At 41.0% G+C, this 25,190-nt stretch overlaps 1 protein-coding gene across 4 annotated transcripts in view; it reads left to right on the plus strand.

Moving 5' to 3' along the window:
• The window catches only part of DHRSX (dehydrogenase/reductase X-linked), a 162,247-nt gene that overhangs the window by 13,957 nt on the left and 123,100 nt on the right, over window positions 1-25,190 (plus strand). For all 4 annotated transcript variants that reach the window (XM_059839365.1, XM_059839367.1, XM_059839364.1 and 1 more), the window contains exon 2: window positions 23,756-23,863. In XM_059839365.1, the coding sequence (XP_059695348.1) occupies window positions 23,756-23,863 (108 nt within the window). The remainder of the gene's footprint in view (window positions 1-23,755; window positions 23,864-25,190) is intronic.

Consider the following 25,190-nt stretch of genomic DNA (forward strand, 5'->3'; position numbering starts at 1 on the left):
TCCCTCAGAACTTGGAATTGTTAAAATATTATTTTTGAGCATTATTAAAATATTATGATTTTTGAGCATTTCTGCTGACATTACCACACTGAGTGGTATTGATTTTTCTTGCTGCCAGAAGATCACAGAAGTGATGCTGCCATCTGCAGTGCTTTGAAATGATGATCAGATGTAACTTTTTTCAGAGGTTTTGAAAAGACTATTACCTGCTGCACACGTGTGCTGTTCCTTGCAGCTGAGTTTGCCAAATCCTCTGTCCCTCTCCCAGGTCCTGCCTGGGCAGAATGCTTGGTGGTAGCAGTAGGGAGGCAAATTCCAGCTGCTTCTCATACGGAGAGACTTCTTTGAGAGCAGATAAAATTCAGTTAAAAAAGAGTTTAAACTAGGTTCTTATTCCAGTCCATGGGGGGTTTAGCACCTGTGCCATGGTGTGAAAAGGCAGAGCTGGTGCTTCCTCTCCCCACAGTGTTGCACACTGGGACACATGGCTCAATTGGACCAAAATTGCCAGTGTAAAGGGAATATGCTGGGGAATTGAGCTCAGCATAGCTAGGAAACTACACTCAGAGCCAAAGGCATAATAAGCATGTCAGGGTAGAAATAATATCTGTGCTGCTTGCCTTAGCCAGGGGTTTAAGGTAGATACTGTAATAAGATACTGGTTTGTGCTCTGGGCTGAAGCTCTGCCTGGGAAATTTTGTGATTGATATTCAAATAGCTATGTGTTTAATACTGACAGAGTGTTCTGTGACATTTACATAAATATTTTTATATAGACAGTAAAGCTTCCATTCCTATTTGATAGATATTTAGGGGGTAACATTTACAGTGGTTTTCCTGGAATAAATGCCATGGTCAGAAGTAGACAAAGATTCAGCTATCAGAAGCAGCAGGGCAGTCCTGTTTGGAAGTACAAGAGACAGGAGGGGATACTTTCATTTGAAATAGGTGGGAAATGTTGTCTTTTTTTAACACTCTTAGGAAGGAGATTAATTAAAATGCATCTGTAAAGGTTTGTGATAGCCTCTTAATTTAGATATATCTGTAGAGAGTTAATCCCTTTGTTTTGCTTAGTTCACTGAAAATATGGCTGTATTTGTCCATAGCTGCATGTGCATGATGTCATGTTCAACAGTGCTTTCCCAAACAATGCAGAATAAGGTTATTTTTAAAAAGGCAGTTTCTTTGATTACGTACAATATTCTGTCTGTTCGTTGTCCCCAAATACTTGCAGTTAGGAATGATAAACTCACTCGTTTTTTATTTCTTCAGCGGATACTACTTTTCTTTTAAATTTGAGACATTTTTTGTATCACTGTGTCTACAGACATTGCAATTGAAAGGGTTTCATTCTCCCTTTCTTTCTTTTGGCTTTTTTTGTTTGCTTTTTTTCTCATGAGTCATTAGTTAGGTTTACAGTGATAGGAATTTGCAGTCATAACAAGGAAGATGTCAAGTCAGCATCAGGAGACCTCATGCCAGAAACATCTTGTCCCATATTGTGAATGCAGTGCTCCAAGAGAAACCTTCATCTCAAAAACGACCTTCTGATGTGTGTGTGTGAGAGAAAAATGAAGTGCTTTTGCAAGCAATGCAGAGTTCTGTATTATGGGTGTTAGTGCAGTTTGGTGTGAGTTTGTGCTCTGGGATGCACTCAGTGGTTTGGCACCAAATAAAAGTTTCTTCAGCACACAGCAGAACTTACATGAACAGAAGGAATTTAATAACAAATGTGGAAAATGCAATTGCTTTACTTATGGGAACAGATAGGAAGTGGGTCCATCTAGGGAAAACAGTGAAATTTTATGAGTAGTCTCCAAATCCTGTTAGCATTTAAAAATGCTAAATGACTAACCTTCCTGTAGTCTGACATTTAAGAACAATTGTTTTACACACTTCTTGGTGTTCACATGCTGCTGGCAATGAGCTCTGTTAACTTCAAAAAGCTCCTTAGCTCCCAAATAGCCAGGGAGGAGTTCTCATTAATGAGGTATTGGAGAAGAAGGGATATTCAAGCTCTTACTGTGACCTGTGCTCCAGCCTGTGGGAGTGTGGGCTGAAGGGACTGTTTCTGGATGATATTTTGACACATTGATCTACATAGATAAACATTCACATGCAGTCCAAGAGCTTGCTACTGATCACAAATCTATCTGGTCCCAAGGGAGTGAGCTCTGTGGTGAGAAAGCCAGTCTTGTGGATGAGTGGAGCATGCACCCCGTTTGTCCCTCATTCTAAGCCCCACTTTATTTCCTGTGCAGGAACCAAGTATGTTGGTGCTGCTCTTTGCTGTGTTATTTGCTGTGTGCCGCTTGTATTCCAAGTGTAAGAATAGGAGAATGTGACCTGCATGTTCAAGCCTTGGTGAAAGCAGGCAGAAGTTCACCTGCACTGTTCATGATTTGCTGCCTGGTTTGAATGAGCAGTGGCTTGAGGATAATACAGCATTTGGTCTTGAGAACACGAGACTGGCATTGCTGCTCAGAGAAGTGAAGTAAGAAAAGCACAACCTTGTGTGTATTGTATCTGAAGGTATGACTCAATGCCCAAGTGGGCTTAATGTGCTCACATGAACTAATTCTGCTCTAGTCTTGTATACAAACCACCTCACACATGCTGTGCCTACACCACCCCACCTCCTCTTCATTAATGTTCACAAAGATTTCACAGTTCTTTTTAGAGAGATAAATTCAGAGATAATACATGAAACTATTTGCCAGTTGTTAAGACCATTGCAATATGCTTTTTGTGCCTTTTTTGGCAATGCATGCTAGAGCTGATGGAAGATAACATTCTTATTTTATCCCAGAGACAGCTCTTCCCTCCAGTGAGGGGATCGGCTCAGTCTGCAAAGTTGATCTGTTGGCTGCACTTCTGCCTTTTCTCTGGGCTGTTTAGGAAAGTTGCTGTGCTCTGCAGAAGGAAAAACAGATTCCTCCAGAGTGTTTTTCCTGTGTTTTTGTGTTGCTGGGGCTGCTTTCTGGTCTGCACATGCCTGAAGGAAGGGGATGGGCCACAGCTTTTGCCATGATTCTGCTTCTACTCTGAGCTGACTGGCCACCCCTAGAAGAAGATTGTGCAGAAGGTGACACTGCTGGGTGAGAAGTTTCAAACACCAGGACTAGAAAAGGATTTGTTGTTTTTAAATTTATATTTAGGCTAAGAATAAAATTATACAAAATCTGGCCTTAAAAAGGTGTCTGCAGAGTCTATGCACTAACTCCTTGACTTAGGTGTCTAAATACAGATTTAGGGACCTTATCTCCAAAAGCAATCCATTTTGTATGCTCTGCCTTCAGACCCTCTAAAAATGCCAGCATCATAAGTGTGTCTCTTTTAATATCTTTCAAATAATGATATTTTGGGGTGGACTGTGTGGACTGTGTTTGAAATACAAACCACAATTTTTTAATTTTACATGTGTCCATTTTGTCTTCCATTGTGCTTCAAAGGTTAGTATCCATAGAAGTATTCTGTCTAAAAAAACTATTGGAATGCTTCAGGTCCCAAATGTAAGTGAGCTTCAGAAGTAAGAGAAATATTCAACCCCTCAATTCATAAGCTGGAAGGCTTAGTTATTCTGTTGTTGAAGGAGGCAATTGTAACTACATATTGCCCAAATATGGGAGAAAGTGAAGTGCAAATATTTGCATTTTTAGGTAAAATTCTGAGTAAAAGGCTTAAATGTAAGCACCTCATTTTGTGCCATTATCTGCATCATAGCAATATAGAACCAGACCCATGGTATTTCAGTGAGGGTATAAGTGTAAGAGCAACACTCTTTTACTTAGTCATTATTCTGCTTTTGAGATGTTCCAGTTTAAATGATTTAGTCATTGCAAGCATAAAATCAACTCTTCCAGCAGATGTGAATGAGCATTTCTATTGCGTGGATCTTCCTTCCTCAGTAAACAGGAACTTAGGCTCCTTTGTTAATGTAGAACAAAGGAAAGGAGGTAAATGGGGGTACACTATTGTAGGTGGAAGGTTGGGTGTTTGCTTTTTGCTCATGCAGCTGAAGCAGTGATGGATTTCAGAGCCAAGTGATGGATTCCATCTGTCCATATGAGTCTAACGATGGGCAGATGGTATCTTTGCAAAGAATATATGGTCTTTGTCTTCAAATCAGCACTCTGCCAAGCAATGTCTGGTTGTGCAAATTCAAGCTTCTGCAGTCTTTTAATCTCTGCAGTTTTGGGGACTATTTGGCCTAAGATCTTGTTGAGGTGATAGAGCAAACTCTGTTAGCTTTAGCATCTCTGGTGCTAATGATGAGATGCTGCAACCCAAGAAAATTAGCTAGAAAATGTAATTGTTCCTTTACCTCATAAAAAGAGTTGTTTAGCCAAATTCCACTCAGACACGCTTCAGCTGAAGGCACTGGAGCTTGTAGAAACTCAGCTGAGAAATATAAGAGCTTTACCAGCAGGGCAGTTGGGTGGATTAAGGTCTTGTGTCATGCAGGACCTTGTGTGGGCTCCACCATGAGACCGCCTGTGTAGGACCAGTTGCATAACCTTGTGCAACAGCTTTGCCTTGTTTGGTTTAGATGTGAGTGCTGAAGCAGCCTCCTAACATTTTGCATGGCTGGAAGGCAGGTAGAAGTAGTGGACCCCATGATGTTATTTTTAGAGATATTTTTGTAGTAGCTAAGTAGTAAGTCAGTTTTCTTAGACTGTGTAGGTACTGTCCCACCACTAATGCTTTACTTGGAGCTTACTTGCACAGTGCTGGAATAGTGTTGAAGTCCCGTGGGCACTGATGTGTGATTCTTGATACAACTCGGTCATGGTGAAACTTTTAATGCATTGAACAAATGCATTCTTAGGAAATACTTCAACACCCCCGTCACTAAGATTATGTGTGCCTTGCCTTACAGACTGGGCAAGGATCAAGATTTGTGCAGTTAAGAGTAAGGAATGTTATATATTCACACACACACGCAGTCCTCTCTTGGTATTTGCAGAAACTTTCGCCTGCCAGTTTTAAGCTTTCTATCCTCAAAGTTTCTAAATTACAGATGTCATTATAGTGATTTTGGGTTTGTGGCTTTGTCATACTGTATGAATTACTGCATTAAAGCTGCAGATGTGTTGGAAGATTCAAATGGGCATTTTGTCAGCAAGGAAAGAATATATTTGAGATCTGTGGTTCCCAAAGCAGATAACTAAAAAGTTTTGCTTCACATCAGGATTGCTTTTAAGAAAAAAAAAAGAAAGTGACATCATTTTGTAATAAAATAATGACATTTGTTTTCATTTCATCAGATTTGTGCTCTGCTAGGAGAGCTTTGATACTTCACAGAACATTAATTGGGCACGAAAATGACATCCCCCATCCTACCCAAAACTTCCTCTGAGTTGTGTAAAGCTGAGTTAGTGCTTGGCTCTGATACACTTCTGCTTTTTGTTGTGCGCCTGTTTTCTGCCAGAGTATGCTTTCTGGGTCATGGGCATTTTGTGGTCTGAGGGAATGCCTAACCATGATTGGTAACATTGCTCAATATTTTAAATTATCCTGGAGAGGTAAAGAAAAAAAAAAGGAAAGCTGAACCAAAAAAATGCACTGAACTTGTTTCTGAAGGAGGAGTTTGAGGGAATAGTTAAAACCTTTCTTTTTCTTCTTGTTGACACACTGCTAACACTGGTAACATGGTTGATATAACTAAACACCTGGTAAACTCTGCACCGAGTTACCCTCTGATGTGAGCTACACTGGCATGAGGAAACAGTCACACCAAATCAAAGCAAAGCCCTGCCACCTCCTGACCTCGCATCTCATGCTGGTGTTTCTCCTGTGTACAAACCAGTTAATGTTTCTCTTGTGTACAAACCAGGCTGAAGTTAATGAACCTTATGCGTGTTCAATGAATTTGGGATTAAGTTTTTAATCTGCTGTGCTGTGGGCAAGGGTTTGATTGTCAGCTCTGGCTGCCCAGGTGCGATGTGCTGCAGCAGGAGGCAGGTGATGCTCCATGTTAGCCATTTGTACCAAAACTGCTGACTGGGGCCTCAAGGCTGCATTCTTTACAAAGCCAACCCACAAGGTGTACTCTGTTTTAGGAAGGTTATTTTTGAAACATAAACAGATAGTTGTGTATAATAGTATATTTTAACAAGCATGTCAACCAGTCCCAGCTAAGGAAATTACAGAGGAGTTGGAGTCAGACCTCATTCTTTAAAAAAAATTCAGTGGTACCACTGCAAATGGTTTATGAAATCTGTAACAGTCTAAGAATTACACAGGATGAAAGGACTTTGTAAACAAAACGTTACTGGCACTATACTCCCTGCAGACCAGGACTGACTCAGTGATGAAGCTTGTAATTTTTTTCCTGAATATATCCCAGTGAACAGAGTGCCTGCAGAGCAGTAACTGTTGTTTTTCTGCCAATTGGATATAACCTAGAACTAATTAGATAACTAACTGGTAACTAGAAATGGGACTTTTGTGCTATGAAGCACGTCTTATAGCTGAGGTACAAGGACTTTTCTTGGACATATTTTTCCAAAATAACATCTTGTTAATGAATAAAGTCATCCCGGTGAATGCAGATATCACCTAGTCTGCCAGCTGGAGTGTTTCCATGCTAATTAATACCACTACCTATATTGCCAGTCTTACTTGTGCATTCCTAGCTGGAATCGCTGCATTTCACAGTGTATAATTTTAACATTAGTCTGCTGAAAATTAGTAGGAAAAAGGTCAAGAAATGCAAAATCCATGTTCTCTTGATGATGCTGTACTTCCTAATTATATGATACATATATTTGAAGCGCAACTAATTTGAGTCAGAAGCAAGTGTCAAGAGCTGCAAACACTGCCATTAGTAGTGCTTAGTAGGTGCTAGCAGAGTTCTTTGCACTTGGTTGTAGGCATGTATTCTTCCTGTGGTCCTCATGAGCTCCTTCTTGGAGTCAATCTAGTGAAGACATTATGGGCAGTCATTCAGTACTCCAAGGAGGAAAGGGATATTTGGAGATACAAGGAAGGATGTAAAACAACAAGATTTGTTGTTTTACAAGGCAGTGTTGAGGCCTGGACTTCAGCTTAAGCATGGTTCTATTAAGGTTGTACTACAGTGGCAGATGGACTTACTAGTTTATGCTCTAATATAATGACCCTTTATTGGAATTTTTGCTATTAACTGTATCTTCTATCCATATCAATTATCAGAGTGATTTATTTTTTTCTCAATATTTACTCAATAATGCTAGTCATAAAGTATTCTAGTGAGGCACAAGTGAAAACCATGATTCTTTCACAGTCTTCTAATCCAATTGTCAAAGTATTTGTTTTCTTCCCTGAAGAAGAAAAAACATATTCATACCCACAAATGTATACAGAAAATGACTTAAATTTAGCAGTGAAGTCCAGTTTTCCTGTCCAGATTCTTCCAAGCTGCCACCCTTGGCTGTAAAGAACAAAGTGATCTTTGCAAGTTTGGTCTGGCTGACGGCTAGTGCGTGGTTTTGCTGAGGGCTGTGGGGACAGGGACCGAGGCTGGGTGGCTCTCTGGGCAGCATGTCTGGCTGTTCAGCCAGCAGCCTCTCTGCAGCCATGATCTATTCCTTCCAAAGGCATCAGGGTCCATGTCAAAGTGGCTTCACAGTGTGCTCCTCTGGCTTGGCACATGGCAGCTTGGAGGGGGAGATGCTGAGACCTCTTCTTCCTGCCCAGTCTCTGACATTTTTAACTACAAAAAGGGCTGTGTAAATAAAGGGCTGCCAAAGTGCCTGTGCTCCCTAGAGAAATGTCACTGCTGTCAGAGGAGTGTAGGTGATGCCATCCTGGTGAGTAGTTCTGGATGTCCCTCTTTGTTCTGACAGTGCTCCCCTGTGCCTCACGTTTGACTGCAACTCCTGGTTTTCAACTTGAACACTTCTCTCCTCCAGGATAAACCTGCATGGGGCTGGCTGTGCTGGTGTACTCCATGCTGGGCAAAGCACTGCCCTGTAAAGTTACCACAAAGATTAGCAGGGCAGCCCTTGCAGAACAGTATATTCAGTAAGATAATGTTTTCTGTTTTTCCAGGCAAAAACTGGGAATGCTGGTAACTGTCTGAAGCAGAGTTTGTGCTTTGCTGGGACAGCAGCACTGGGCACAGACATGTTGGCCAGATGTCTTAGCATGCCTTGGTAGGGAGGTGGTACTGTGGCCAAAATGAAGGTGGTGTGACCCTCAACACTGCTGGATTTTCTGTAGGGATAAAGCTTCAAGTGCAATAACAAAAGAAATGCTTATGTAAGGGCTACAGAAGCTGCTGGTACAGCTTGCAGAGTTGGCAGAGGCTCACTTTTCTCTTCTTGCAAGGAACTGTTCACCTTTTACCTTCTGTATCACCAGGATTTTTTTCTGGGAGGGGTGCTAACTAGTGGCAAAGCCCCGCTAGAGAACCAAGTGTGAGTGGGCTGGCTGTTTACACCGTGTGTTAGAGGGGGCTGACGGAGATGCAAGGCTGGAGTCTGGAATATAAATTGCATTTTAGGGTCATATCCTTCAAATCACCTAGAAGTCAGTGCACAGTGTAACGCATGCGTTTCAAATGCCTTGTAAATTTATGGAAAAAGGCCTAGAGAGAAAAGTATTGGAAACAGCAGAGAGCTGCCAAACAAGCCAGTGCAAGCTCTTGGGCTTTTATTCCTCAAGTTCTTTTTTTCTTCCCCTTGATATGTTTACATTGCTAAATTCCTTTATGCTTCTGAAAAAGAATGCTTCATTCAATTTTTTAAAATTATTTAGCACCCAACAGAAATTAAATACAGCTATAACTTTTTGCTGTTGAGGGTGAGGTGGAATGAAAGTGCTGTCTATTGGCTTAAAATCGTAGGATCATTTAGGTTGGAAGAGACCTACAAGATCATCAAGTCCAAGCATAATCCCAGCACCACCATGTTCACCAGCAAACCATGTCTCTAAGTGCCACATCCCCATTTTTTTTGAGCAATTTTCTGGATATCCTGTTCCAATGCCATCACCATTTTAGTGAAGAAACTGTTCCTAAGCCTCCCCTGGCAAAATGTCAGGCCATTTTATTTGGTCCTGTCACAGTAACCTGGCTAGACCTACCTTTGAGAGATAGCTCCAGGCATCAGCTTTACTGGAAACTGGTGATCAGCTTGGCATGATGAAAAGAGGACTATAAGATCTGTTGTAAAAAAGAAAGTGTTCTGGGATTTTTTATTTTCAGAAGAGAGAAAGGAATCATGCCTTGAAAAATATTGCACACCAAATTGTCTGTTGCAGAGCTGTAACATTTGAGCTAAGTCCTCTGGTCATGTGGAAAATAAAAGCAAGCATGAAGCCTGTTTATGCTAGCAGTGGTGCCTGAAAAGTGCTGGCAGTTCTGGCTGGTGTCCTGAGAAGGACTGACAGGGTGCACCATGATGTATCAGCCTGTTTGACCACCTGGTAGAAGAGTGAGGTTGGAAGAGGGCTCTGCAGAAGGGCCAGTATAATTCCTGTAGCTGTCACCTCCCTTCTTAGAAGCAGAATGGTTGGAAGGTGTTTGCCAACACAAATGCATATTTTTATATGAAAGGAGCTGATCCCTTAAAATTTTGGCAAGATATTTATAGAAGGTAATTAAATGTAGGAACAAAAATAGGATGTTTGTGTCATACTCCTGGAGCATTATCAATAATGGGACTTGTTTGGTGAGTAGTTGCACATTTCTTCAAAGGAGCATGTGATGCTCTCTAATTGAAATATTAATAGCAGATAATGACACTGTGGAATGATGGCCTCTTAAATGGAGACATACTTTAACAGCTTTTAATCTGTGTGGTAACTGCATATTAAAAATCTTTGACAATTTTGATGAAGAGCAATTATAGAGCATGCACAGTAGCTGTTCTTCTAAGTTAACTAATTCCCTAAGTCTCTTCAATCTCCTCTAAATTGATGGGCTATAAAATTTCATTCAAAATTAGGTTTTTCGCTGAAGAATAAAAACATCTAATTAAAAAAATTCAAAACAATTAGCTGTCTTTATTGCAAAGCAGTTATTTTCCTGTGAAAACTTCAGTGCATATTTTATGAGGAACAAGAAAGATGAAAATTGAAAGAAAATCCATGAGTGTGAGATCACTCCAGCATGTGTTAAGAAAGAGGATTTTGAAACTAAATAATTTTTTGCCTAGTAAAGGGCTGTTAAGAGACAATTAGGAAATTTTACATGTAGGAAAGTATGGACCTTTCTGTACTTGCACATTCATACTCCATTTGAAACCCCTGACCTGCTTGTGTTATCAAAGAAGAGGAAAATGAATGAAATTCCACATGTGGAACACAAATGTTGTAGCTGTCTTGAAGACAAAGTATGTGCATGCTCTTTGTACTTTCTCATTCCAAGTTAGAACTGATTTCTAAGTAGTTTTGAATACAAAATTGAGCTCCATCCAGAGGCTCACGGGCTTCAGTAAAACTGTCTTTAAAAAAATAAACTTAGAAACCCCACAAAGATCTGTTCCATCGGGGATTTTTCCTGCTGGAGGTTGGGTGATGGCCCTGGGAGGGTGGCAGCAGAGGTTGGGCAACCTGGTGCAGCTGGGGCATCAAGCTTGGGCACTGCCCTGTGCTGGCAGCACCTCTGGGGCTGTGCAGATGTGAGTGAGTGTCCCCCTCACTGGCTTGCTCTGCTTCCACACAGGCCACGTGAGCCCTGCTTTCCTTGGGGCCACTGCTTTGGGCTGTACACAGAGAGGCACCTCTAGGAGTGACCATCCACAGACAGCTTCTGCCCCTGCCCCGACTCTTCTCCAGGTGTCAGCCAGACAAAGACATAAATGTGCTGGCCAGAGGTGGCTTTGAAGGATGTGGAAGCAGGGCAGAGAGGAAGGGATGTTGAGAATATTTTCCATGGTTTTATTAAGTCAGTAGCATTTGAGGTTAATCTCACATTAATGTCAATGCTGTAATGGCTTCTGTTTCACTCCAAAAATTTTTAATAATATGGAAATGTGCTTTTTAGCATTTTGTATTTTAATAAATTGCAGGTATCTCAGGGAAATTTTTAGTACTGATTGGTTTATGGGCTATGTTTCCTGTTAACTAGATTTTTCCCAATATTCTCTAATCACCTTGTACCTCTCTTCCTGATTCTAATTTCTAGAGCTTTGTATATGATAACAAGCACTTCAGTTCACAAGTGATTGCAGTGTTTTGAAGTGAACTACTCCAGAAACTTTCAATTACCTTTTAAATTCTGTATACCAACTCGTGACTTCTGCTTACTTATTTGATGGAAATACTGTCACCCTGAAGCCGTGGGAAGCAGAGGAGACTGTTTGAGTGGCAGCAGAGCATTTTTGTCAGCTGGAAGAGTCAGATCAGAATGTGACCTTCAGCTGGATGCTCTTAAGCTTGATTGGGATATGGAAATCACATTCTCTGTCTCTGGGAAGAGAGGAGATGCAGTTTAAACTACTCTTAATGATCTTTCCAATGTTTTTTTTTTCTTCGCACACACACACGCCCCTCACATTCCCAGAATATAATATAATATAGTAAGGGAATATTTAAAGAATCGACTTTCCCAATGTATTGGTTGCCCAACTGTATCTCCCCATCTGTGCTGTGAACAAGATGGAATGATTAATTCAATCTTTTAATAGCATGTGGTCAGAATAAAAGATGTTGGAATTCACAAGCAGTAAAAGTGGAAGCTGTAAAGGTGATATTGGGGACTGTGATACAATATATCCTGTACTATCTAGTACATGATGATACAGTCAATACTGTCTCAAAAATAAAAATTAAAATATTTTGTCTCTTGAAAGGTATAGATCATAGTGCAAAGTATAAATTGTTTTCTGTTGTCTTTTTAGTTCTTCTGGTGAGATGCTAAAATGCAGGTGGCAATATTTTGCTTTTGGTTTGGATTTCTAGTTTGGCCATAAGTAAATCAGTCTTTCCAGTTTGACCATAAGTAATGAGATCACTCTTTGCTTCAGTTTCTGCGTATGAAAGTGCTGATGAATCACAGAATCATTGAATCATTTAGGTTGGAAAATTCCAGCAGTTAATCCACACTGCCAAGTCCATGACCAAACCATGTCCCTAAGTGCCACATCTACGTGTCATTTAAATACCTCCAGGGGTGGTGACGCAGCCACCTCCCTGGACAGCCTGTTCAAATGTTTGATAACCCTTTCCGGGAAGAAATTTTTTCCTAGTATCTGATCTAAACCTCTTCTGGAACAGCTTAAGGCCATTTCCTCTTGCATTGTCATTTATTACATGGGAAAAAAGATCTATCCTAGCCTTGCTAAAATGCCTTTCAGGTAGTTATAGAAAGCAATAAGGTCAGCCCTGAGCCTCCTTTTCTTCAGGCTAAGCACTCCCAGTCCCCTCAGCTGCTCTGCATCCAACTTATGCTCCAGAATCTTCACCAGCTTCATTGCCCTTATCTGGATGCTCTCCAGCCCCTCAATGTCTTTCTTGTCATGAGGGGCTCAGAACCAAGCACAGGGTTACAGGTGTGGCCTCACCAGTGCTGAGCACAGGAGGACCATGGTCCTGCTGGCCACACTATTGCTGACACAGGCCAGGATGCTCACTGGCATTCTTGGCCAGCTGAACCAACACTGGCTCACGTTCAGATGCTGTCAACCAGGACCCCCAGGTCCTTCTCTGCTGGGCAGCTTTCCTGCCACTCTGCCCCCAGCCTGTAGCACTGCATGGAGTTGTGACCCAAACTCAGGACCTAGAACCTGGTCTTTCTGAATCTCATACCCTTTCAATTCCCATCAATCCAGCTGGTCAAGCTCTCCCTGTGTAGAGCCTTTCTGCCCTCTATCAGTTTGACACTCCTGCTCAGCTTGGTGTCGTCTGAAAACTGGCTGAAGGTGCACTCGATGACTTCATCCAGACAACTGATAAAGATGTTGAACAGGACTGATGCCAATCCTGATCCCTGAGGAACCTCAGTTGTTATTGGCTACCAGCTGGATGTAGCTCCATTCATCCCCACACTCTGGCCATGGCCATCAGACAGGACTTTACATAGCAAGCAGTATGTCTGTCCAAGCCATGAGCAGCCAGTTTCTGCAGGAGGGTGCTGAGTTTCAGCATTCTGAGTTTCAGCAGAAGCTGAATATCTGACTTTCCACATTTTCTGAGTTTTGGGCACTTAAAATATTCTCCAGACTTGAGAGTTTATGATGGAACCTTTCTTCCATGCAAGGTGTGGGGACTTGCCTGCTTAGCTTTATTTCTACAGCATTTGGGATTAAATAAAGAATATCAGCTGTTCTTTTCTTCTTCTTCTCTTTCTTTCTTCTCTTTCTTCTCTTTCTTCTCCTTCTCCTTCTCCTTCTCCTCCTCCTCCTCCTCCTCCTCCTCCTTCTCCTTCTCCTTCTCCTCCTCCTCCTCCTCCTCCTCCTCCTTCTCCTTCTCCTTCTCCTTCTCCTTCTCCTTCTCCTTCTCCTTCTCCTTCTCCTTCTCCTTCTCCTTCTCCTTCTCCTTCTCCTTCTCCTTCTCCTTTTCTTTTTTTCGTTTTTCCTTTCCTTAAGTCTCTTTGTTGTGAAACAACCATGATTTACAGTTTACTGAAATTAGGTTTCTGCTCTGCAGTCAGTTATGACATTTACTCAGTCTGTAAAGGAGCGACAGCAGCATCATGCTTTGCTGATTCATATTTTCTTCAGCAAACTCACTGCCATTACCCTGTTTTTTGGTCAAAACTGTAACCCAAATGCTAATTTTTCATAGTTAGACATGAAATTTTAAAACCTTAAGAATTCTGTGCCACATTTCATGCAGATAACTGTCAAGTGTCTTGGGATATATGGGATGTGGTCTTTCCAAGGGAAGACCTTTTCTGAGATCATTCACATTTCATTTTGGTTGTTATTTATGGCTTCTTCACTGGATTTCTGAACATGATTTGGAGAACTCTACATTTATTTGGGACTTTTGTGAGTGGGAATAGTGTCTTTAAGTGAAAAATGTTTGGTTAAAATGGAACTTTCTCTGTAGGGAAATAGCACTCGGAAATTGGGAATTGCACTTGGGAAGGCTTTTGTATGCCTGGGGATATGTCTGAAAGCAAGGACTTGAAATGGTTTCTTACATCCTGAGGGGTGTAAAGCGTTGTCAGATGCAGCTGCATCTACTCGTTAGCTGTTCGGAAAATCTTGGAGCCTAGACAGTCTTCAGTTCCTGGTAGAGAATGAAAAAATAATTCTAATGTCTCAAACTTTTGCAGGATGGGAAAATGCATTCTGCAGCTACTAGACTATGCAGAGCTATTTCCATTGCCCCTATTTAAATATCCTGGGATAAGCTTCTCTTTTTCATCTCTCATTTCACAACAGGAAAAAAGTATAATTACATAGTGACATGACTTGAAGAGCATTGGGAAGTTTTACATAAAATGACATTGCCCAAGGTATTGCAGAATTACATTTGCCCAGAGGGAGGGAGTATGGGAATAAGCATCAGTAAATCTGTTCAAAAGATAATCAGATGCTTTTTCTTGATTTAAAGATACACCTGTATATAACTTCCCTATCTTTAGTGTGACTGGAGTGAAAGAGAAGAAAGCCAAAGAGTAAGACTTAATAGGTAAATATATAAGAGGAATGAAAGATAAGCAGAGCAGAGAATACAAATGGAAAAATCTCCTTCTCTATTCTTGTGATAGTATTTTCCCATGTAAAAAATGATATGGGTAAATGGAGCCTTTAAATATATGCATATGTAAGGAAGATTAGTTTTTTCTTGGAGCTAGCATCGTGTTTCTTCTCACGATATTTTTAACAAATCCAGTAATCTTTCATATGCAGGCTGTGTCTGTTCAGTATAGTGTAAGGAATTAGTGGGATTTCTTCATATTATTGCAACAACCGTCCTGCACTTATTTCATAAAACCCAATGTTATATTTTTGTGAATTGCCTTTTATGACTGAGGCTGGGACTGCTCACATAGGGATCACTGTCGTTGAGCTGAGCCCGAGACAGTGCTGTCCCCCACACCTCTCCAGTCCAGCCTCATGGCAGCAGAGCCCCCCTTTCCAAGGAAAGGCAAAGCTTCCTGGCCTCATCCAAGTCCCCAGCTGGCATCTGTCCCAGCACAAAATGATTGCACAGTGAAGCAAAACATGCCATGTGTGGTGTAACGCCAGTGGGTAGTCAGGTGCCAGATATTTTTGCACAAGTTTGTCAAATGTACTGTCAGCCTTTATCTGAAATAATCCTGAAGACTACTGTTTCTCCAGAAAAACAAGCAAACAAACAAACAAACACTGGCTTAAGCTAGGAATAGCAAAAATATGTAAGACAAGGACTAGTGTGTGATGGCAGAAGTTGCTTGATGTCTGTTGGGAACTTGCAGAGCCGTAATTTCACTAATATAATTTATGCTTGTTGATGTAAGGCAACTTTTCCATCTCTTGATTCTTTCTCTATCACCCCATGCCCCTCCCAGAGATCAAGTGCTCTCCTTTTCTACACATTTGGTTGGGAACTTTCCTCCTGAGAGGAGATTGTGGGCAAACTGGGATTTCTGATTAAACTTTAGCAGATTTTAATGCTTCACTGTGGTATTTTCCATCTGACTGATTTGTATAATGGTGTTCAATCTATCTATTTGGCACTCATAAAAAAAAATTAAATTCAGATATCTTATCTTCAGATGAGTTTTGGCAAAAGGAACAAAGTACTCAGGAACTCTGGCAAACATGGCCAGAAGTGAGATTCAGGACTTGGGAACTGCACCCTCTCATCTACTTTTGCTTTCTTTTACCTTAGGGTAGGTTCATATTTTTTAGGATCAAATTTCCTCATATCTCTGTCAAAATCAGCCTGAACTTGTATTGTAAAAAGCTCATATATATGCTTCACCAAACCATTTTTCAATTCAGCCTTATTTCCCATTGTCTGAGAGAAAGGCAATTCTGAAATGTCAAGACAAAATCAGAAATTAAAAGTCCTCTTTAATTTTCTCCATCCTCATCCTCCTCTTTCTTGTAGAAGAGGTGGCAACATCCAGCTTTTTTGCTGTGGATGATCAATGACCCTGATGCAGAAGGTCTGCATAGGGTTTCCTGGAGGAAGAGGTTCTTCATGGACAGAGTGAAGGCAGCATAATCCAGTTTGGAAAATTACTGTCTGTATAATTTTTGAAAACTCCAACTAGCATTTTCTCCATGCAGCCCTTCTGCCAAGTCTGCCAGCATCAGAGTCCGGGACTAACATTACTGAGCATCCTATTAAACAAATAAAGCAAAAGCACTCAGGCTCCAGTCAAAAGATGTATGAAAATGCATCTTCCCTTGGCTCTTGTAATCAGGCAGGACTTCTTCACTTGCAAACACACCAGTCATATGCTCTGAAAAACAGGGCACTGAAAATACTTGTGCAAGTGGAGAGGAAATATTTTTTGATTACTTTGGCAATAGCTGTAGCTTACGTTTCTAGCAGTCTGTGGATCAGTGCCTTGACTTACCCCACCAAACCATGGTTGATTTGCATCTGTAAGTAGCAGTGCCAGTGTCCTCACTGGGGTCCTTTTTTGGCTTTGAGGACAATATCACCATGCAGAGATTTATGATTCAAGTGTATTAAATTGCTTAGAGCTCTATCTCTTTCACCTGAATACCTGGAGGTGGGGGGAAGGTGAAGAGAGGGTAAAAAGGAATGAAGAACTTGAAAATGACCTCATCTTGACCAAAAAACTTTTTTCTGTCTTATTTGAAAGTCTAACACTTCCTTCTGCTTCCCCTTCCACACCCTGCTTTCCACACACGCTTCTCCCTTTATCTGCATTTATGCTGTCTTTCCAAGAATCACTAGAAGAAATGCAGATAGGTGTGTCATGCAAATGAAATTTTTAGCGTAGCTTCCCACTCCCCATCCCACTGTTAGAGAGATGTCTTTCCACAGGTCTTGTATCTTTCAGTGCCAAAAACTCTTGCTCTGAACAGCTGCCTTATTTATGGTATTGTTATTTTTCTTTAGTAAAAAATATTTCTTTCAGGACTGTAATGCTAGCATCCTAACTTTCATCTTACTATTGCACCAGTTTATCTTACATATTTTCTAATATGTGGGGTTTTTTTAACTATAGTTAGGTCTTGCTGTGGATACTCATGCTCCAAACTTGTGATGTTGGACTCTTACAATACCTGTTGCTCTCTATTACCCCCCAAGGCTCCACAGTGAGTTCATGAGTTGAAAAAAAAAAGAGGAAAATTAGCTGTTCTGCTCATTTGTAGTATGACTTCTGCATATGTTAAATGAGATATCTAGGAACAAGTCCCTGTAAGGGATTTTGGGTGCTTGTATCTCAGCCTTCTGTGAAGGGCTTGTCATCTTGCCTGCAAATGTTATCACTTCATCCCTGTAAGCAAGCTGGCATGCTTATCAAAAAGCTACAACAAATGTTATAGATTTAGAGCAGCCTTAAGTTTGGTTGGGGTTTTTTTTTAAGTTGTTTTCATTGGCAATTAAAAAAAAAAAATCATTAGTCTGGCTCAGCAGATGTTTGCTGCTAACTCTGAAGAAATGTCACTTGTTCCTGTGTTGACAATGTCAGGAAGGGATGAGTAAACACCTTATCTCCTTAGCTGGCTGAGCACTCTGCTTCTCTAGCTGGCATATCTGCCAGCTCCCCTCCTTTTGTGTCATTTGCTGCCTTGCTGCACTTTGGCCATTTGTCCAAGCATCCTGGATATGTGGTGCCTTGGCTGGAGTTACAGCCCAGGCAGCCCAGACAAATTGCTGCTGTGGTGTGGGAGCTCTGCTGTGTGCTGGAAATGTCCACTTCATGGGGCATAGGCTGAGCATGCATTCCCCTGAAATACAGGGATGGAACTTCTGTGAGTTTCCAGAATTGCTAAGTGTGAGTTGTTTGTTGTTTCACTGGCATGCAGCATTTCAGGCTCTGTGTGTGTCTTGTGCATTGGTTAAACAAGAAGCTTATGTGTGCCAGGGGTTTTGCTGTGGTTTGTGAGCACAGTCCTATTCCCTGTCAGTGGCTGCGTGGGAGCCTTATTAAATTAGGTCTTCCCCTTGCTGCTGAAATTCTTAGAGCCATCTGACTGCTGCTGTTCCATTAATAGCACCTTGAGATCCCTATGAGTTTGTAGGGGAAGGGACACATTTCCATGGTTTGGTTTCTCCTGCTGTTCTGGTTCTTCAACACCTTTCTCTTCCCATGAGTGACTCCAGGGCCAGCCTCTCCGATACCTCCATTTCCTCATGATTCTTAACAAAAGCTGGGAGCCTTGTCTCCTCTCTGATGCAGAACTCCAGCTGTGCTCGGAAACAGATGCCGTCCCTGGACAGCTAAGTCTCTCTTTCACAATGCATCCAGGCATCTGAGGTGTGCTGGATCTGGTGTGCCTGTGGACCTGCATGTGTGCATGGCAGTTGTTCATCAGCCTTGAGCCCGATGGCCTCAACTGCTGAAACCAGCAGGATGCCTTTTCACAGAAGGACTTGTCAGGCTGGTTGCCACCTACCTGGTTTCCAGCCTTAAAGGCCTTCAGTCTTGATTGCATATTGATGTTCATTAGGAAAGTGATTGGAAGCAGAAAAGATTTTGGTGTGCAAATTTGGGAAGACAATTTGCATTTGAAAAAATCATCTGCACAGGCTTAGGACAGGCTTGAGGCGCACACAGTTTGTCTGGCTTATCTGTCAGGATCTGAGTACCTAAAGTGTCTTCTGTTAGGATAGTCCTGGAATGACATTTGAATCCAGACCCTGTTAGCCTGGTTTCTGCCAAACCATAATTTGATGGAGATGTTTCTGTAAGGCATACAAAAAAGGCTGTTGCTAAAAGCTGCATGGGCTCCCCAGTAGTTTACTGATTGCCTCTCAGAGTGGGAAATGAATTATTTTTCTACATCTGCTTAATGGCTATAATCTCAGCATCGCCATGGTACAAATCAGAGAAAAAGAGTCAGAATATTTTGCAATAGGAAAAACTACTCAATAATTCTGTGGTGCACTGAGCTATATGATTTCTTTAATCCATCTAGAAGAACTTGATTGTGCCTTGTCCTGTGGTGTTAGATGAGGACAGGAAATTACAGTTTGCCTTCTTTTCTCACTCAGTGTTGCTATACAGGAATTGCTCCAAACTTGGATCTTGTTATACAGTCATGAAACTAAATATTCATTGTTAGTTCTTTTCTTTTTATTTTTTTTTCCATCTGTGCTTCTGCCAGTTACCTTCAGGCCTAATATTTGCATGTAAATTATTCAGTTATAAGAGGAATGAAAAAAACCAAAAAACTGTTGAGATTTGTCTGTAGGGATCTCTCCAGCACAAACAGCACCAAAGTTCCTGCACTGTGTGGCCAGTTCAGGAGGTGCAGGCAGGTCCCAGCATGGCACCTCACAGGTGGGCACTGACCAACTTTTTGGATGCCTTCAGCTATGCTCAGGTCTTGCCTGATAAGTACAGGTGACTGATTCAGACAAGCTAAATTCTACCCTTGGCCTTCAATGTCCTAAAAGGAAGGTTAATGAGGAAATTAATATCAAGAAATTCTATTTCAATGCCCACATGACCCATCATGTGCCACAAGGCAGATGCTGGATTAGTAAGGTAGGAGATGGAACTTTGTAAAAATTTGATGGAATTTGCTTTAAATAAACTTCTAATACTTTTCTTTTCTTTTTTCCCTTGGCCTCAAGCACCATGTGCTGTAAAGATTTCGGAATACCAAAGCAAGCTACTCTCAAGGGAAGCTCCTCTTCTGAGGCTTGCATTGTCCGTGTTCACATAGTGTATTTCTGAAAAGAAAAAAAGAAAGGTTGCTGCCTTTGTTTTGATTTGTCTACTTCAATGACCCCCATCCCTGCTCCAGAGCTGAGATTTTGCTGGCAGGAACTGGTCATTGATATGGAATTTGTCATTGATATGGGTCTGCAGACTGTCTTATTTCAGTGTGGTTTTGGCAGTTGCAAGGGCAGCCTGACAGCCCTGTTTTAGAGTCCCTTGAAAATTAGTATTTTTTAAAATTACAGAACTGCCTTATGTTTTTTGTAGTATTGAATTGTAGTGTGAGAATGTCTATGTACATGCAATTTTTTTCTGTTAAAGGACAAGTATACTTTAAAGGAAAATAATTCTTTTTAAATAGCCTCATATCAGGACATAATAAATCTGGCTTTTTTTCCTGTTTTAGAGTAATCCACTTGCAAAGAAAACAGGCTTGTGTTGTAGAAATACTTTGGAATGCAGATAGAACCTGCAGCTTGAGAGAAGCTTCTCTCAGCCTCTGGTGTGATAAAGAGCACTTGAGGACTGCAGGCTGGTTTCTTTGAACACAAGGGAAATTACCAGCTACTGCTTGGTCAGGGGATTTCATTAGCACAAGGCTGTACAGTTCTCATGTCCCACGGAGATATCACTGGCATTATTCCTCTGAACTTGAGATCAGTATCTACCTCCTTACCAGGAGCAGAGGGAGAGAGAGAACTGGGGTGGTTTAAAGGAGATGCAAGAAGTGCCAGAGGGAACCTCTCTGGGCATTGCAAAGCTGGTGGGTCCCCACTGCCTCCTGCCTGGGGGGGCTGTGAGCCTCCAGCTGCACTCAGCTCAACCTCTCGCACAAAATAAACCAGTACCTGCTGAAAACCAGGCTGAGCCCAGGTCTGCTTTGAAAATTTCATGCTGAGTTTCATCATAGAAGTGGTGTTTTAATGCTGAAAGTTGGGTGTACTGCAAATTCCACATGATGTTGGAGTTCTAGAGGGAATAGGGCACTAATAAACTGCCTTTCACTGGAGTTGTCCCTGAAGACACACAGAACCTATATTTGATCTTGACCACTTTTGATGAAATAAGTACTAGCTGTGTCTCATTTAAATGGAGATTCATTTTACACAGAGACATCTGACTTGATGGAAACTGTACATATTTTTAAAAATAATAACAATTTAGAATTTATTGAAGAGCTTATTTTCTTCCTGTCGCACTCCCTTCCCCAAATCTATTTCAGTTTTTCTCTTTGCACTTCCCATTTTGACTGAAGTGAGTGGATAGACTGAGTTGTGCAATGCAGTATTGTGTCTATACAAAACCATGTTATGTGGAAGCTGTACCTCTTGGAAGTAAAACAGATAATGACCACTTATCTGTGTGTCTGCAGCCCTCATTTCTCCCTTCTTGTCTGCTTTCTTAGGTCCTTGGGGCTAGCTGCTACAAGCAGGCCTGTTTTAAACCTCTCTGTAACATAGGGTCACACAGAATGCATTTTTTCAGTGAATTCTTTAAGTGGCATTTAGGACCAAAAAATTGTCCTTTTCTTTGCAGTCACCATAGACAGGGTTGGACTGGACATCTTCTTTCATCTGCTTCTTTCATTGGGTCCTCTGCTAAGAACCACTTTATCACAGTGATACCTGGTGTTGCTTTCCTCTTCTGACTTCCATTTTCCCTTCATGTCATTGCCCCTTCCCCAGTCCTGACTTCTTTTTCTCCTTTTCTTTCATTAATTTTATTCTAAGTGAATTTTTCATTAAAATGTCACTTCTAATTCAATAGATGGTGCAGTAATGGAAATGAGTGACAGCATCTGTATGCAACATGTGAAATCCAATGTCGAGTAGCAATGTGGTGACAGGCCAGGAGGCAAGGGAGGTATGGGGAGGCAGAAGAGAAGGTGCTCTATAGCCCCACATTTCTCCTCACAGAGAAGAGCAAGGCACAATTCTTCTCAAGAATATTTCTGGGTTTCACATTCTCTGAACATCAGAGAAAGAAAACACAATTCTTATCTTATTTGCTGTGCCTGTGTTTGTGCACAAGTAGAATGCAGCATGGAGATTGTTTGCCCAAAGTGATGGTGTTTTGTTTCCTTGGCATATCAGGGTCAAGAGAGTGTGTGTGTGTCGGGACTGTCGGCTGACAGTCACGAGATTCAGAGCAGTGTGTGCAGTTGTGTGCTTGGCAGATTCAGTTTAGATGTAATGTAACATAGTGTAATAGAATACAGGATAATATAGTATAATAAAGAAATTAATTAGCCTTCTGATAAGATGGAGTCAGAGGCATCATTTCTCTCCCCTCATCGGGGTTCCCTGCAAACACTATAGTATTCAGGCCCAAAAGAGTGCAGTTTCTCTTTATGAGATTTGGACCTGTAGGCATTTTGTTTAGAGTTTATGGTTAGAAGTATTTTTGCTGGAAATTGCAGGGCTGCTTATAGCTAAATTGAACCCCTTTAGAAGGCTCCTGGAAGGCTTATTTATCTTCAATTATATATGTCAGGACACCTATGTGCATACATATCGCTGTAATTTGAGTTAACCTTCAGAGAACTGCAAACAATTTCTCTTCTTTATGGATGGGAAGAATCAAGTTGTTACCTGAAGAGAAGAGAAATTCATGTTGAATCATGATGGAAAGAACTATGTGTTTCAGAAAAGGTGAAATGTGGATCCTTTTTGAAGTTGCTGTGAAGGAAGAAGCTTGTATCAGTGCTAGTCCTGTGTTTCATAACTATGTAAAATATGAGTTGGTGCTGTACAACAAAGCAATCCCCTAAAAACCTGGAAATCAAAATAGAAAGTCCTTTGATAGATGAAATTTGGCATATTTTGAACATTTTTTACCTATACTGTTGCCTACGGACGCTGCACCACAGCAAAATGAAGTATTCAATACTATTTTTCCTGTGCAAATACCTCACAGCTTTAACTCCAAAGCAAATTAGAAATTCACCTTGGTCACCTAAGGACCACATGGTGCTTCACACGAAACATTCTCCACCCCCAAAAAAAAATTGTAGTTGATATTAGACCTAATTCAGGCCTTTCCCAAGCAGTTGAATGATAATGCCTTTGCTCTGCTTTGGCTGCAGGACTCCCTCCATGGTGGGGGGATGTGCTGTGCAACCTGCACCCAGTGTGAGAGCTTGTAGCTGGAATGGCAGCTGCTCTGCAAGGGCCATCCCAGATGCTTCTTGGCTCACATGGCAGGCTAAGGGCTGCCTGGGGAGGCAGGAGACACAGGATGTGTCTAAGCCACCCCTCTAGCAGAGGGAGTTTGGGAGCATTCCCTGGCTGCCAGGCTGTGTGTGGGTCAAGGAGCACTTGGAGTGGAGGCAGAGTGAGGGTGACAGCAGGTATTGGGGATACTGGCTTCTGTGGGACAGGGCTGGTGTAGGTGGTAAAATCAGATGGGAGCTTTCATGCAAGAAAATTGCTTCCTCATTTCTTTGGGGCTCAGGGCCTCGTGATTTCAGAAGGGAAAGTTCTCAGTTATGCAGGGAAATTGGGTCAGCTGGTGTACTTTTGCCAGCTCACCTTTGACTGAGATCTTTCCTCCATGCTGCTGACAGAGGCTGGTCTTTTGTCATTCAAGAAATTTCCAGGGTATCATGCTGCCAATTGAAATTTTTTCCCTGTAGACATTGAGTAAGCCATCTCTGAGCTGACGTAACTGCCGCCACCTTGTTCAGCAACAGAGTTATGGTGGAAATTGTAAAGGTCAGATGGCTGCAGGATGATGAAATGCATGCAAATAGAAATGAGAAAATTTCTGAGGTGGTTGTTTGCTTTTCGTGTTGTCAACCTCAGTCTTTTGTGAACTGTTAACACTGGAAAATTATAGGGCACCAAATAATGGTGGATGTTCCAAAGTTTTTATTTCCATACAGAGTTTGTTCCTGAGATTGTTTACTGGCCTGGCTTGAGTGGTCTGTTAAGTGTACACTCTTTAAAATACATCTTAACTTCTTAATTGTGTTACTATTGAGAACTAACTTAGTGTTATTTCTTTTTTCTCATATAGCTTTCCCTACACAAAATGGAAAGGTTGCTATAGTGACTGGAGGCACTAAAGGAATTGGTTACCAAACTGTGAAGCATTTGGCAAGACTTGGCATGCATGTGATAATAGGTAAAGTCATTATTTTCTTAATATACTTTTTATTTCATAAAGTCTTTTTTTTTCCTTTAAGGGGTATTTTCTTTCCAGCATAAGTAAGGATATGTCAGGGGAATGTAGGAGAATATTTTGCAATTATTTATCATGAATAAAGATTGATTTATGTTTTCCTTTGCAAGATCGTAAAAAAAAATAGTGGATGCTATTTTTCTCTGTTGGGCTTGGGAGAGTTGTACTACCTTAGATAAGAAGTAAACAATAAAAAACCTTAAAAATATGAATATTACAAAAATATTTTAGTTCCTTGTTACTGGGAATAGGTCAGGCATCAGCGTTGGGGTGTACGTGTTCATTAAGAGGAAAACAAATTAAAAAGTTGATGGAGTATTACAGTGTTTAGTGGGGGATGATCTGTGTTATCAGGACAGAGGAAGCCCTTATAACTTCATCCATGTAAAAATTGCACATTTGCAATCTCAGTTTGTTACTGTAAGAGGCCTCTGTAGGCAAGACAAGAAAATAAATACCTGGAGATTCAGTCCTGTCAGTCTGAGACGGATTGGGCAATTCACCTTCTGGAGGCGCCTGTTCCTCTCCATGGATAATAAAGAGTTGATAAGGTGGCTGAGTTAGAGTGAGACATTTGAAGTAGGGTGAATTTCTCTATGAACTCAAAAAACTGTCCTGTGTGCATCATTTCTTCTTTCTACCGTAGATACTATTTAGGAGACTTCTTATTTTTTAAAGCTTCCTCTACTACAAATATATATTTATACATTAATATGTCTAATAAATCAGAATGTAGTATAATGAATACTTTTATGTTTAAAATGCTGCATTTTCTCACTTAATCTTTCCTTAACTAGATTTTTACCTAAACCACTGTAACTTTTATTCCAGAGAATCACTGAAGATTGCTGTTTCTTTGTACACTATCAATCTGGTAATGCCATTTTGTTCAACTTGTATACAGAATTTGCTCTCTCTGAGGTTCTGTACACATATCAGACCCACTCCAAACAATGGATGAGAGCACAGCAGCCATGTATTTTCAGTGCAGTGCAGTCAGTAACATTAATGGAATTGTCCTGGAATCATACAGGTGTAATGTGGAACACCACTTACTCATGCATGTTTTAATAGATGTGTCAAACCCAAGCGTCTGCAAAGTGCAAGTAGATGCTTCTTTATGTAGCTCAATGCCAGATGTTACTAATGTAACTAGATGTAGCTAATGATGTCAGCATTAATATTTCACTAAAATTGCTTTTCATCTGTAAGGTGGACAGCAAAAATGTACTCAGTGGGAAAACAAAAAGGGTAATTTTTTTCTCTTTGA

This window comes from Haemorhous mexicanus, chromosome 2 (genome assembly GCF_027477595.1).
Source record: "Haemorhous mexicanus isolate bHaeMex1 chromosome 2, bHaeMex1.pri, whole genome shotgun sequence".
Lineage (NCBI taxonomy): Eukaryota > Metazoa > Chordata > Aves > Passeriformes > Fringillidae > Haemorhous > Haemorhous mexicanus.